At 37.7% G+C, this 15,320-nt stretch overlaps 1 protein-coding gene and 1 non-coding gene across 2 annotated transcripts in view; both read right to left on the reverse strand.

Annotated features, from left to right (window-relative positions):
- Positions 1–15,320, reverse strand: part of RpL7A (ribosomal protein L7A) — a 77,906-nt gene that overhangs the window by 44,399 nt on the left and 18,187 nt on the right. The window contains exon 3 of the mRNA XM_067138090.2: positions 10,177–10,326. Within this exon, the coding sequence (XP_066994191.1) occupies positions 10,177–10,326 (150 nt within the window). The remainder of the gene's footprint in view (positions 1–10,176; positions 10,327–15,320) is intronic.
- Positions 10,402–10,475, reverse strand: LOC136859341 (small nucleolar RNA SNORD36). The gene has a single exon (XR_010858977.1). It is a non-coding gene; the product is annotated as a small nucleolar RNA SNORD36 (small nucleolar RNA).

Below are 15,320 nucleotides of genomic sequence, written 5' to 3' on the forward strand. Positions count from 1 at the left end.
ATTCCGTTTGATATCGTGTGCTTCCTCTGCACCAACAGAGCACTTAACAGTTCGGGTTATGTAGCGCATACCTATCTACGAAATGGCACTGTAATATTTGTCCCAAATGGAACATAATCATGAAGTGAAAATGAAGTGAAAAATCTGCTGTAAATTAAGCAATACCGTCGTTACTAGAGAAATATGTATACGTTCTTACGGGCTTTAGACAGGACTCACTTATGTTCTATTCCGCTTCTCGTGCCGTCATTTGTTTCTTTCTTGAGGTCCAGGGCTAGCAATGACGAATGGGAGTGCTATGTCTGTGAATTCTCATTATCTTTGTCCATATGACTAGCGCGGGCAGTTCAAACAGCAAAATAAATATATTACTTTTTTGTTGAAAGGAAAATAGCACGATCCCTGGACCAATAAATATATCATTTATGAATGAGTTAGGGCACAAAACGAATGAGCAACATGAAGAAAACGTACCTAATTTATACAAACAACTTCAGTGAGCAAAGACAAAGTGTTAGACAAAAAGACACATACGGAAGCGCTGCGACGTAGCAGAAAAAAAATAGTTGTAAGGTAGTAAAGTATGTATCCATATCATTCTCTTCAAGTAAATCATTTCGTACTATTTCTTATTTTACCGCATATTTTCGAGTTTATTTATGTAAAAACAATTATGTTCCATTTAGGGCAAATATTACAGTGACATTTCGTAGATAGGTACAGTATGCGCTACATAACCCGGTGTTCATATTAGCACAGAACTCAGTCTTGTTCTTCGTCACCATACACAACTGAAAATTCGCAGCTACACACACTACAAAAACACGCGTGAATGAGATTTTGAGGAACACAATAAACAGGGCTATTCTTTCGAGTATTCCTCCCTAAATTTTTGAACTACTTTTGGTTTATTACTAGCATCACTAATCACGGTAACGTCACCACACCTATTTTCCTGCACAATAAATTGCTTCATTATTTCAAACCTTTTGCATTTTGTAACACACGATTAGCATATATCCTACAAGAGCAATATATGTAAATTTGGCAACCAAAATCGCAATAAATATTTCAACAGTCACGCACGTAGTATCCACAATGAAACGGAGTTTCTCACCACTTCGTCGCCAAAACAAAGGCAAAACAACTCGCATATTTCAAGGAAGTCTGGTCATGTGACGAACAAAGACAACAGCTCCGCAAGATATACCGCTTCACAGGTGCAGATTTCTCCGGTAATGTAAGCACACACCGAGTTCGGCGGGAGAAAACTCGATATATTCTCAAATGAGGGATGGAAAGGGGTATAAATGATTACCGAGAAATCCGAAAATAATATTCTGAGAATTAAAGCTGTAAAGGCATTCCTTGTCTGTACTTTTGAACACCTCATACATTTAGATTTGAAAATCAACAAAAAATCGTAATTTGAGGTGTGCGATTCGTAAAGGCGTAATTGTGATGGGTAATTCGTAATTATTACGATTGAATCGTAATAGTTGCCATCTCTGTTTTATTTTCAATCTTTGTCGTACTTTCATTTTATTCGTAGTTGAATTCGATTAAGTAATCACTTTATAGGTAGTGTGTTGGGACAAACAATAAGTAGATGGATCTGTAATGGTAGTCATTGTTTTTCAAAGGAAAGAATTCCTTAAAGTTGTAGTATTTTTCGATGTGGACTGGTAAATTTATTAAGCGTAACAAAACCATTTCTAACCTGAAAATCGGTTTGATAATAATACTTTTCAAGTGATTTACCACTTTTTAATTAACTTCAGTGTTTGGCATTTCTCCTAAATGCGTGATGAATAAGTGTTTGCTGCATTTCGCAGTTTTGTTCCTTTAGAACAACGTAACGTAAGATCCTCGCGGATCATGTTGTTGGTTCCTTCCGAACAGCTGTTTGGGTGATGCACATTTAGCATCGGGATTATAATATCACTTAAGGGTGTCATGAATGACAAATACATGGTGGAATTTTATTTCAATTGTGAATGATGCTGTTAACTCTTAGTGAACACCATGCTTTCCCATAATATTTCGCAACCTATCCAAAGCAACTGATAGTCAATTTGGTTCGGCGGGTGTTACGTATCCGTAAAGGGTATTCGACTGGTGGATAACCTTAATTGAGAGGAAATCAGGCATTCTACTTGTTGAAAGTCAGATTTTCCACGGATCGTGTGGATTAATTCTCAGTTCTCGTTTGGAGTAATAGGTGCCCGGTTTTCAGGTCTTTCCTTTTTCAATTTTTCAGTTTCGCTGTCCACTAATGTACTAATTTCTCCAAAGCAACTCTTCGATATTGTGAGAAATCAACGCCATGCAATGTGACTGCGTTTGAAACATTCAATAATAAATAATTTATAATTTTTTTATTTCAAGGATTTATATTAAAATAATAATGTCGTGTCATTTCGATTTTAATAAAAGTTAGTAAGCACATATTTATTTGCTCCTCATTTCAAGTAGTTAGGCTCTCTTCTGAACCCCATCGTTTGGTTAAGATCGTGACCGAATTTATTCCCGCAACAACCCATTATTTAAGAGTTCTATATTGTTCTACTGTAGCAGCCGTGGCCGACCAACGATGGAATGGTAAGTTCAAGGGTTCACTATAGACAAGAACTTCTATACCAGAGTACATCTGTTCTTAAAATAGGACAAGTTCAGTTCTGTTTTACTGAAAGTAACAGCGTCACTGAACTGAATCCATATTGTATCACAGACTCCGATCTAACATTTGACCAATTTATGTATATCTGACTGACATGGCAGATCCTGTACAGTTTTCTAACCAAATGGTGACAAGTGCTATTGTGATTATTAGACACAGATCGGTGCATGTGAATTTTGATTAAACAATGCTCTGTGTAAATCGCTGCAACTATTATGAGGAGGCATGAAAGTGAATCTTGAAAGAACTCAAGATATGCGATATATTTATGTTCATGATACATTTAGCAGCTGAAGATGATACCAACAGAAAATCAAAAGTAGTCCTGCACTCACAATATACTTTTAAATGTAAATACATATAATTAACACTGAAAACATTATGCACAGCGGCCAATAAAAATATCAAAGTATTACTGCAGATCACTCTAAAAGAAATGTTAGTAAAAGCCTTTTATTTCAGAGCAGAGGGTTATTAAACATTTTCTGGTCAAACTCTTTAGACAGTGTATTGGAGGTTGCACATGCCCATGTGCGACTGGGAGGAATGACTTAGGCTGCCATTTTTAATAAACTCTGTGCGCTTTAAGATGTGGGCGCCAGTCCACTTTCCGACAGAATCTTATTTTGTCTTAATCAGCAAGGAATTACACGACCTTTATCGTATCCATAACTATGCTATCACAAATCAATTTCATGCGGTTATGTTCCTAATCCAGATATATGCTACAGTATCAGGCGAAAAATATTCGCTACACTTCACTGTACCACTCAACAAAAAATACATTTTGAACTTCTGAATGGAATGCAAAATACAAGCACAAATAGGCTCACTGTGTAACCTCGCTGATAACCGGCAATCAAAACTGAACATTCCTGAGGCAAACTGCTTGCTCCCCAAAGGTGCAACTTATCCTGAAGTTCACGAATTTCAGGTCTTTTTTCTATAACCATGCAACTGTGGTAAATGTGCCTACCGGAGTTGGAAATAAAGTTTCTTTCAGAAGGGATGACAAATAACAGTTTCAGGGTTAGGAAAAATGTGATCATACTAAGCGGTAATAGCTAAAATTCGTGACGCAATAAAGAAGACATATTGGATTTTATACTATGAGAATTAGAACTTTCATTTTATGATGTGCTAAGCAGGAAAACATGTTAATAAGGAATGCCCTACGAAGTTCCACAGTACTTGTAGCCACCTCTGTAGCCTCTTAGTTGCACACCTCTTAAAACTTGGGACTCCCTCTATTTCTTGGTTAAGAAAATGTTTTCAAGGTCATACATGACATGGCAACGATGAGATAGGAAAGGGCTAGGAGTAGCAGCTGTAGCCTAATTAAGCTACAGCCCCAGTTTTTGCCTGGTGTGAAGATGGGAAACCACAAAAAACCATCTTCAGGGCTACCGACAGTGGGGTTCAAACCCTCTATCTCCTGAATGCAAGCGCTCACAGCTGTGCCCCCACCCCGCCAACTGCATGGCCGGTGCATTGTTCTTCCTTTTCTTGGTACCCTCGTTTGCCAAGTCTCCACAAGACCATATTCTTCATCCATTTTACCACCTTACCACAGTGATATAATAATTATTAATATTAGCCTGGAAGTCAAACTTAACAGCTACTGAGCGCAGGAATGTCTGGCCTTCAGTACACTGGAAATAATGCAACTCAAATCAGCAGTCAGTATTGGCCATTTGGTCTGGCAGTTCTTCACAAGAAACCTGTACGTGGAGAAGTTTGTGTTTGCTCTGAACCATGCATTTCAACAGGCTGTTATGATGGGATGTGTTCAGGTGTGCTTACATGGTATGGTGAATTTAAATTTTGCTTATTCTGTAAGAAACGTTTCATACTGTCTCTCAATTCTTTCTTTTAATTGTGCACATGCTCATGTTTGCATATCTCCTCAAATAATCTCTTGTGTCAGTTTGAGCACGTATACAGCTCTCAACCCTATTACAACCCCTCTCTCCACAGGAGTAGTAGTAACTGGAGCAATGGTTCTTCTTTGTAACACTAAAAATAGGATGGTGTTATGCATCTTTTGACCAAGCACCAAAAATAGATCGAGATACTTGCTCAAATGCAAAATCCTTCATATCAATTATTGTTTCTCCAGGAAATGTAAAGTATTATATATGAAAATGAAGAACACCGACTTGTCTTGTTAATGTAGACATTTAAAATGTATTGCAGTAAGGAGAAATAATGGTGCAGGGTCATCTCATGCTGTATTTCGGGTTCTTTCGTTTTTTGTTTTGCATCATTTGACTAACCAACAAAACTGTCATTTAGTGACTCAATTAGACTTTAAAAATTTCAGTGCAGTATAGAATATAGTACTTTTTAACGTATGTTATTGCCTTATTTAAATAAAAGGTTTCTATAATGTGCATGTGTTACACTGACCATGTTCGTCTAAAGACCTCTTTCACAAATGCCTGAAATTTGGACTAAATTGAAGGTTTTAAATGTTAGAATTGCACTATAATGTTCAAGAACAATCTACATAACAGTATACTTCATGAAATGTGTGTAATTCAGACTCATAAATGACGGTTAGTCACTTGATGCAAAACTTCAAATTAAAGATGTGAGGAGTTTGTGTTTGTTAAAAATTCATTTTCTGTGAAACCATGTTTAAAACAAATGTCTGAACAATGAACTGTATGAAGTGTACACTTTTAGCTACCAGATAGAGCAGACATCGTACCACTCAGTACGGTGTCTGCTTTTTGGACCCTAGAATGGCATTTTGCTTGATGAAATGTGTGTGATTTTAACTGCAGAAGCTTTACATAAGCATAACAGTGTCTTACCATTGTTGTGTGGATCTGCCTGTCTGATTATGTCTTTGATTAACACCTAATGGCAAGCACCATTAACCATGGAATTCGGTGAAGCACACCAGACATGGCCATACCATTATCAATGTACCACTCCAGAGAATTGGAGAATTGTGTTCTCTTGCATTTTCTTAGTTGGGACAATGCCAATTTTCCATCGGATGACAGCATTCAGAATGGAGTCAAGGCACGAGATGACCATTGCAACATACGCAACTCCACGAAGTAACACGTAACTGGTACTCTACATTTTTTGTTATTGGTCATCACACTATTCCATACAAGACTACTGCGCAATATATTTTTTATTCTGGTGCCCTGACCATCGTCTGTTACAGATCATATTGATAACTTTGCACAATGAATCCAAGCTAAGAATCTTTTTAAACATCACTGTTTACTGAAGAAAAAATGTTGGCAAAAGTAAGGAAAGAACAGATAAAAGATAACTCGTGCAATTGAGACCTTTCATTCAGAATACAGTAATAATATATACAGTAGAAGTCCGTTATAGCAATGATTCATAACATCAAAAAATTTACTCACTATAACAGATTGTTATATCCGATTTTTCTTGTAAAAGTTGGCAAAACCACCATACACATTAAAATCAGTATGAAACTGCAATTGGTTTGTTCAAAACTTGCATTTTCGCGGATAACATCCACACTACAGCTTACTTGTTTTTTATTGTTCGAAATCTGATACTACGTGAAAGTGTACGTTTAATTTCATTCTCAAAAAATTACAGTACCCTATTTCTCCGAATCCAAGATGACCCCCACTTTTTCCTTCAAAAAATTTAAATCAGCATACCTGCCAACTTTCAAAAAGAGAAATCGAGAAGAGCCTTAAGCGGAAACTTTAACACCACACACATGCGTAACAGTCGAGACATAATGAAAAGGGACGCCGAGGGGGGGGAAGAATTATAAACAATACTAATACAAGTAAAATACAATAGAACCGCGATGCATCGTTCCTGGAACTGTCGTTTTCCTGTATTCATCATTGAATTTATTCGGTCCCAAAAATGTTCCACATAAACCGACGTTAAATTTCCCCGCATCTATAGTTTCTCGGAACTATCGTTTTATCACATCGATCGTCGAAAAATTATTTGTCCTCAGTCACAATTTTCCTGCATTGATCAATCATACGTTAGAAAAATATATGCAAAAGTTTTTTGAATTTAGAGGGACAACTCAATACTCTCAGCATATAACAGCAGTAACCTGTTACGCGAGAATGTACGTGCGATTTGGAGTTAGTCTAGAAGAAGCATCCTGTAGGCTGGAGTGCTGTGCGCAGGTCATTCACGCACAACCTCACGAGCTTCCTGGTGCCAACGCTTCTCCTCGACCCACTAACCGACCCCTAGAAGTTTTCTTATTTACAAGAATTAAAACTTAAGAGTAAAACTCAAATTAGTCACCATTTTCTGTGTTGGTATAGGCTGGCTAAGCCTGCCAACTTGAAAAAAGAGGAAATCGCGCAGTGTGCCAGATACATTTTAATTAGTCGCAGGGTGATTAATCGTGTCGTACCTTGTGGAGTGTGTGGGATGTTAGAGGCCTGTTGACCGCTTTGTTGCCCTCTGCCCAATAGTCTTGAAAAGTCTGACCTAACCAAGCCAGACCAATAATCTTTTCTCATAGCCTAGTCTTGTAACAAGTTCCTAAGTTGGCAGCTTCGCACAAGCTGCTGTGACATCGTTTGAGACACACCGTGTTGAATTTATAACCTCGGTGACGTCGTCTGAGCTGAGCTGGGTGAGCTGCGCCGTGTTGGGTATATAACCTATCGTTCGCAAAGGGTCAACGGAATCTTTTCCTAAATACAGGTTATCGCCGTAATATCCACGTACATCTTTAATTTGCAGTAAGAGAACTGAACTTAAAGGTTTTCAATTATTACAAAATGTGTAAAGCAATGTGATGAAACTGCGTAAAACTCAGTTTTTATTTTCATCTCGTAGACCTATATCATGGTCACAATATTTTGATACCAGTATGTATAGTAGGAGCTAAATGCTTAGCATGTGTTGGCCTTTGGTTCAAGGAGTCCCGATTGGGTCGAGTATTTTAACTTTCCTTGGTTAATTCCAACGGTTCGGGGGATGTCTGTTTGCCGAATTAAACATTAGAATTTTCACGGATTTCTGTTCTTCAAAATCGCAGCTTACTGTTTGTCTGAGAACATCTCATTGAATGAAGTAGCAGTTGAGGTAGAACAGATGACAAAAGCACGGTGATAATCGATAATGTGATTATACATTTACCAGCAGAATTTCAAACACTGCATCTTGTATTACCAGCTACTATCGAAAGTCAAACAAATCCGATTTGACCGCAGAAAGCGAAACCAAGCGCGGATATTCAAAATCCGAACAACTTTGTTCATTCGTACAACCGTAAAACACACACAAAATCCGTGCATTTTACGGAAAAACCAGATTCTTGGCAGGTATGAATCAGTCTTACAAAGTGCGTTGTAAACTCATGTGAATGCCTTTCTTATACATTACGCATTTTACACTATTTTTAGATGCCGAACAATGGCTAATTATAGTTATTTTGTGGCGCACAATTATTCTTTATTTCAGCATGTTTAATAACCATTAACTTTAAATTGGCACCATAATATCGAAGAGAACCTGTTGAAAATATGCCGGCAATACCCATTCCACAAGTCTCTACAACACGACGATCCATCAAGAAAATATTCTTCCTTACTATAAAACTGTTACTTTCACTCAGCGTCAGATATAACTGGCTGCCGCTACATGTACGTCTCACTTGCCAGCTTCGGCAAACTTCAGCGGCTAGCGATGTATAAGCCCAATCGCGGACGTTGAAGGTCAACGAACAAGTTTATTGCGCCGAGGTATGGCAATTCCGCCCTTGCGTTTTTGGTGCACAAACCTCACAATTTCATCTAAGACTTATTTAAAGCGTCCATGTTGCGGACCACCGGACGCGTTTTTTGTATAGTACGGATTTTAAAGCTAACTTTGTCTTCACGCTGACGCCAAATATTGGCTTTAGTTAGGCCTTTATCGTATTTCCTTGCGGCTGCATGATTATTCCACAGTTCCGAGTGTTTAATAACCATTAACTTAAAATTGGGATCAAAATATCGACCAGAACCCGTTGAAAATTTGCCGGCAAAACCTGTTGCACATATCTTTACAGTACGGCGATCCATCACGAAAATATTCCTGCTATCTATAAAACATTTTACTAAGCATCAGGTACAGTAGACACGTTATAACTCTGCTACTGAGTAGCTATGGCCTTTCTTAGAATTCGAAGGCTCGCCTTATTTGATGCCATTCAGCATATTTGAGGAAAGATTGTGTAGAGGCGAAGAGAATTTCCCGAGATCCAGTGGCGTTACACACAGGCACTGTACAATCGGTCGCCGCAGCTAGCGATGTATAATAAAGACTGTCGTTTGTCAACGAGTTTTGTGTGTGCATGCGGGGGGAGTCTCAACGTGGTAACGTAGTTGCCAGTGGTGTTCATTACTGTTAGGCTGCGAATGGAAGACGAGCCTTTTTCACGTGAGATGCTGAGAACAAAATTGTCATCTTGGATTTGGAGAAATACGGTATCACCCCAGAGACCTCTGTGGCAAACATGTCAGTTTTCTTCTTCAAACGGCATCACCTAACCTAACTGTATATGCACCATGAACACACAATTTCAAACTTATGTACAGAAATAACAACTTCCTCACTAAAATTTAAATGGGAGGAGCCTTTCTGAAGTTTAACTACGCGAGAAAAATATAAACTATCCTCTGAAATCAGTGATGTACTCTGCCATTATCTTGAGGTGTATCATATTCTTACTTAATTTCAGTATATAACATTAAAAGTAAGAGATTGTTTACTTCAGCCTTTATTTTTAAATAATTAACAATATTGCTATTGGCCAATTTATTTGCACATTTATTCATTGAGGTATATTTTGGGCTTATGCCTTGTAATTAATTGTGAACACACGTGTTTCGAATTTACAAGTAATGACACGGCATAAGCCCAAAATATACCTCAATGAATAGTTACACGGGCCGTGAAAGTCTAAATGGTAATATTTACACATTCATTACGAAAATGTGTTATTCTCTTTTCATTTCAAATTTTCTTTAAAGAACAGCAGTCGATGGGTATTACTAATCGACTCCAACATCGCCTTCAAATGTTGACAGGAGAACTCTCTGTGGGACATGGTGAGGAAGCGATGCCGCTGGTGACTGATCAAATGCAACAATGACTGGCGTGCATAAACAATGGTAACGCAAAACATCGCTCGCTAAAACGGATGTGTCGGTGATAGGGCTCCCGCTGTAACCAAAGGATAATACACAATTTAAAATCTGAATTTTGAAGGGACAGACAAAAATTGCCGTTATAGCAGGGTTCTCATTATGTGCCGTACTCGATACAGCGGACTTCTACTGTATATCAACAGACAGAAAATATGTATGAACTAGAGCGAGCGTGAGCTTGAAAACAGTAGTTAGAGAAATATGCCAAAATATATTTTTGAACAATGCTCTGTTATAATAACCATCTTTCCACCAATGGTGTTCTGTGTTATTGTCAAGGCTGATACCCATTTTCAAATAGAAACACTATAATACCTGTCTGTTTATCCAGTGTTTGGGTAAATTGGTTTATAGGAGGAGGCACCTTCAGTCTCCGCTGTAGCACTGCCTTCTGACGTTGGATACGAATATATTTTGGCCACCTCACAAAACGACTCAGGTCACGTGCAGGCTGGATATCTTGGCCTAAAATATAAGAACCACATTTCTGTAGTATTTTATCTGCTAGAATCCACATAATAACTGAACATGTAAATTATATCTGTTCAGTATTAAAAAGCTCGTTTTAAAGATCACATTTTGCAAATCTCAAAATATACAGATCATCACAACAGAATGGAAATATTTCAGACTTTATTTTTTGAAACTTATGACAAGGAATTTATTGTAAAATACATTATATTAATGTAACTGCAATGCCATCAATGCATTTGCTTCTTTGCATCTCACCCTTTCTGCATTCAGTTATATCAAAAAGTATTATGAAATATAATATTCTCTGAACCATACTCTTCCATTTTGTGAACAATTGTGAAGTTATCGAGGTACATTGAGGAGTGGGTTATGATTCAGGAGGGAGGCGGGTGAAAAACAGACACCTTCTGTAAATCTTCAACTTACACCTTCTGTAAGTCTTCAACTTTTTGAAGAAGCACAATGAATATTTATGTGTAGACTGTTTTACTGGTTATCACATGCACAAAGGTAATAAGTGTTGTGTACTTGCCTTTCAGAACATCACAGTTAGTGCAGTACACGCATGAACAGGTGACTTATCTCTGTACATACCGCTACTATAATTCCTCATACAGACTGCCTCAAGATGTAACACGTGATTTGGGAAGCTTGTGAGATTTTAGCATTATTATTTAAAATGTAAATTCATTTCCTCGTACAATTAACAACTCGGGTCATTTACAACCCCTATAAAATCATCCCTAGCACCAAAAATCACACATCCAGGTATTTTTAATAGTTCTTGAACAACATTATTTTTGTAATATATGCAAATATTTAAGAAAAACTTGTATACTGATGATTTACGAAAGAAAGAATTGGATAAAAGCATACATGTACACCAAATGCAGAATAACATTCAAATTCCCGTATGTGAAACAAAAGACTGCACTACCACCCAGCGTGCCTTACATGGCATGGGCCTTTTCTCGGAAATGATGTGTCGAATAAATAAAATTACAGCTTTTCCGGGATTTTAATATGCACATTATCCAACGCTAAAATTTACAAGTTGATTCTCAAAAAATAAAATCTTGGGCAGATCCAGATTAAACAGGTTCTCACTATTCTCCTTTCTAACTTGAGTACTCTATTGCAACTATGCTTGTTGTTTTGAATATGTTTCACATGCATATGTAATTTGTGGCTGGGTGACTTTCAGTGTTTCAGTTTGGTTGCTACTGAGAGACACTTTATTATATGTATTCTTGGAAACATGCTGTGCTGTAACCAGTTTATCTATTCAAATTTGCCATGCTGTTTCTCGTTCAGATTGTATGTGATTATTTTACCTATATATTTAACTTTTTCTACAATTTTTATTTCTTGGTCCCCCAGCTTAATTTTGTTTGCAAGCAGAAGTTGAGTTAACGTAATTTTTTTATAATGGAAGTTTGTTTTGTGTGTGTGTGTGTGTGCAACAATAGAACCAACACAAGCAGGAAAAAACGGCATTGCTTTTCATTTGTAAGTTTTCTCCTCATAGGCTAGTAAATATTAAACGTAGATACACATGTTTATATTTTCATGGAGAGAACATCATTGTTTCAAAATATAGATTGGCGTAGGTTCCCAAGGAATCCAGACCGTCAGGCCCTGTGGACGAAGGCAGTTAAGAGGAAAAACCGGCCACCTGTGTTAATAGCACTATTTGTACAGAGCACTTTAGCCCTGGCCAAGTGAATAATTACTTATCTCGGCTGAGACAGAGAATGCCATCCTGAACGTATTCCCTGCCTCTCCCAGCTGCTTATAGCCATCAGCTCCTTAAGTAATTATCACTCAAGGACCCAACATTATGACAGCGACTGATATAGTTCATTGTTCCTTTTGGACGACATTCAAAATAATGGTTTGCAGAAAAGGAAGCAACCACAATTAAAGGATGTTGACACAATCGAGCCAAGTAATATATTAGCAGAGATGCCAACTATTACGATTCAATCGTAATAATACGAATTACCCATCACAATTATGCCTTTACGAATCACTCACCACACCACAAATTACAATTTTTTGTTGATTTTTTAATCCAAGTGTATGAAGTGCTCAAAAGGATACACAAGGAATGCCATTACAGCTTGAATCAGCAGATTATTATTTTTAGATTTCTCAGTATAAATTAAATGAATTGCGGTTCCTCTTCTGCAAACCATTATTCTGGTTGCCAAATTAACAATTTCTAGGATACACGCTAATCGTGTTACAAAATGCAGGAAAATACGTGTTGTGACGTTACCGTAATAGGGATGTAGGCAGAGAAAGTTCGCGCCAGATAGCGCTCGTGTACTACTGGGTAAGCGCAAGGCGATCGTCTTATGTTTCTCCCAGTCAGCTGCGAGTAATGTATAGAACGTGACCGACTTTTTTGAGCTAAAGCCGATTGTATCTTCTCAATTTTACTCCAAGACTATATTAATAAATTGTATGGGTATATCCCCTGGTATATTACGGACGATTTTCAGCGTTTAAGCCTTAAACAGCTGCAAAATGAGCTACCGACCAGAAACGCTAAAACTCGTGGGAGGAAGGAAGAATTAGTACAGCGGTAATTGGAAAATTCTAACACGCTTTATTATCCAAATAATGAATAGGAGTCAGCATGCCTTTTCCTAAAGATTACAATTACTTGAGTATTGTACATTGATAAATATATAAATGTACCTCCACAAGACTTAAATCATAAATAAATATTTAAACACGCAACTTGCTCCCCTTGCTTATACACTTCGATTCGTGTAATTTTTAAGGTTGATGGCTTACATGAAACTGCAGATACAGCCTCTGTCCACCACCAAAGGCATGTGAATATTCTTGAGTTTCCCAGTGCCGGTTCCTTTGAATATTTGACCATCAGCCATAAGGTGAAGATCACTATCACAAATTTGCATCTGATGGATTATTTCGCATTTAGAAAATCGGAAATAGATGGAACACCTGTTTCCAACTACAAATCAGTGTTATGTTGGATACAGACTTTTCCAGTGGAAAGTTTGTTTTGTTTATAAAAGGTTAATTTCAATCGGGTGAAATTCTAAAATGCAGTACTGTGAAATCCGTGTACACAAAACATAAGACCTATGATGTGAAGCTTATTTTAGGATTACCTGGTGATATTATAGGAAGGGAATGTGAACGTTTTGCTGGAGCAGGCCCCAAGGCATGATGTAAGCATATTGCTGCTGTAAGCTACACATTAGAGCACTTCCCAAGACTGGTATTATTTAGTGTTCAGAAACATGCAGCCAAAATTTATAAACTTTTCTGCATCCCCCTACCAAACGTTTGAGGCCAGTTAGCCCTATGAAAGTGGAATGTTTGCCCTTGGAACAAGTTTTGCTATGTACAATCTCAGTTGCACCAGATATAACTCTAGTCAAGGGGTATTTCTGTCTAAAAGCAAGGGGGCTGTTTTCAAGGACATTTTCTCTATCAGGCCAAATGTTCAACTCTTTAAATTTGAAGTACATGAAATTAATCCAAACATTAAATATTCTCCCAAGAGTAGTTTTATGGATTCCGAGTTTAAGGCCTAGTTCTTTGTCAGATTTGTTGTCCTTAGTCAAGAAGAAACACAGTCTGGTTTCAAGAGGGAATATCTGTAAATTGTATCTGTTTTCTCCCAGAACAGCAAAAACCAAATTACAATGTTGTACGTCTACAAACCCTCTATAAAGCAATATGGCATTACGATTACGCATTGTTTGCTCAACAACCAAATTACCTGCAGTATTTTTGAGTGCTGATGTCTTTGAAAATGGGAGTCACAAATATAACATTCACTTCTTCGGGTATATTCACGATTTCTTCCCGTACTTCAAGGGAGTTTATTTCTGCATATTCCGATAGTGTAGGCTTATCGTGGTAATCAGGCAAATTTCTGGTGTATGGCCTCTTCATTGTTTTTGTTGTGTTCGTGGTCGACAGAAAAAGCGATGGAACAGCGCCCGGTTTTAATCTTGCTCTCTCACCTTTAAAAATAAACGCATGAATTCGGTGGTTATCAAAATGCCTAATCAGTTTATAGGTAGAAAGTAGGAATTATTTCTCTTCGTAAATCACACTTACCCAACAAAGTTTTCGTGAAATCACTGGGTTGAAAATAATGGGAACACCCTTTAATATTTTCGGTCAGATTCTTCTCACTGAAATTTTTCCTTCTAATAGCTTGTAACAATTTCTTCCTCATTTCTTTATTTTGTGGAAACTGGTGAAACGAAAATGGGCTTCCCTGATATTTTCAAAGAGGAACATTGCAACAGCTCGACAGTCACGAAAATAACAATTTAAGCAAGTTAAATTCGTGGATATTTAGCGGCATGAGTACACAGGAGACAAATGAAGAGCGGATTGCGCTTACCCAGTAAAACAGCAGTGCGCTCTATCGGTGCTAGTTCTATACATCCCTATTAGTGATGCTAGTAATAAACCAAAAATAGTTCCAAAATTTAGGGAAAAATACTTGAGAGAATGGCCCTGGTTTATGGCGTTCCTCAAAATCTCATTTTGTATTGTGTGTAGCTGCGATTTTTCAATTGAGCATGGTGAGGAAGAACAAGCCAGTTCCGTGCTAATATGAACACCGAACTGTTAAGTGCAGAGGATGCACATGATTAACAAAAAGAAAAGCATGTCATCAGTGTTCGTTTACCAAACAGCAACTACAAGCTGCTAAGGGAGAAACTACAGTACTCAACAAAAGAAACGATCCTTCAACCTCCACTCATATGTACTACAGATCACCTGTTACTTCAGCAGCACAGACCTAGAGGAAGCGCTCCCGAATTTGATATCCAGGTATGAACATGTGATTTTAATGGGAGAGTAACACTGATCTGACAAATGAAACAGACTAGGCGACTAACATGCATGTTTAAATCATCATAAAATTTCACATAGAATAGGGGACAGCAAGCGAGTAGCGAGAAACACAGGTACGCATT

The sequence above is a fragment of the Anabrus simplex genome, chromosome 1 (assembly GCF_040414725.1).
Source record: "Anabrus simplex isolate iqAnaSimp1 chromosome 1, ASM4041472v1, whole genome shotgun sequence".
Taxonomy (NCBI): domain Eukaryota; kingdom Metazoa; phylum Arthropoda; class Insecta; order Orthoptera; family Tettigoniidae; genus Anabrus; species Anabrus simplex.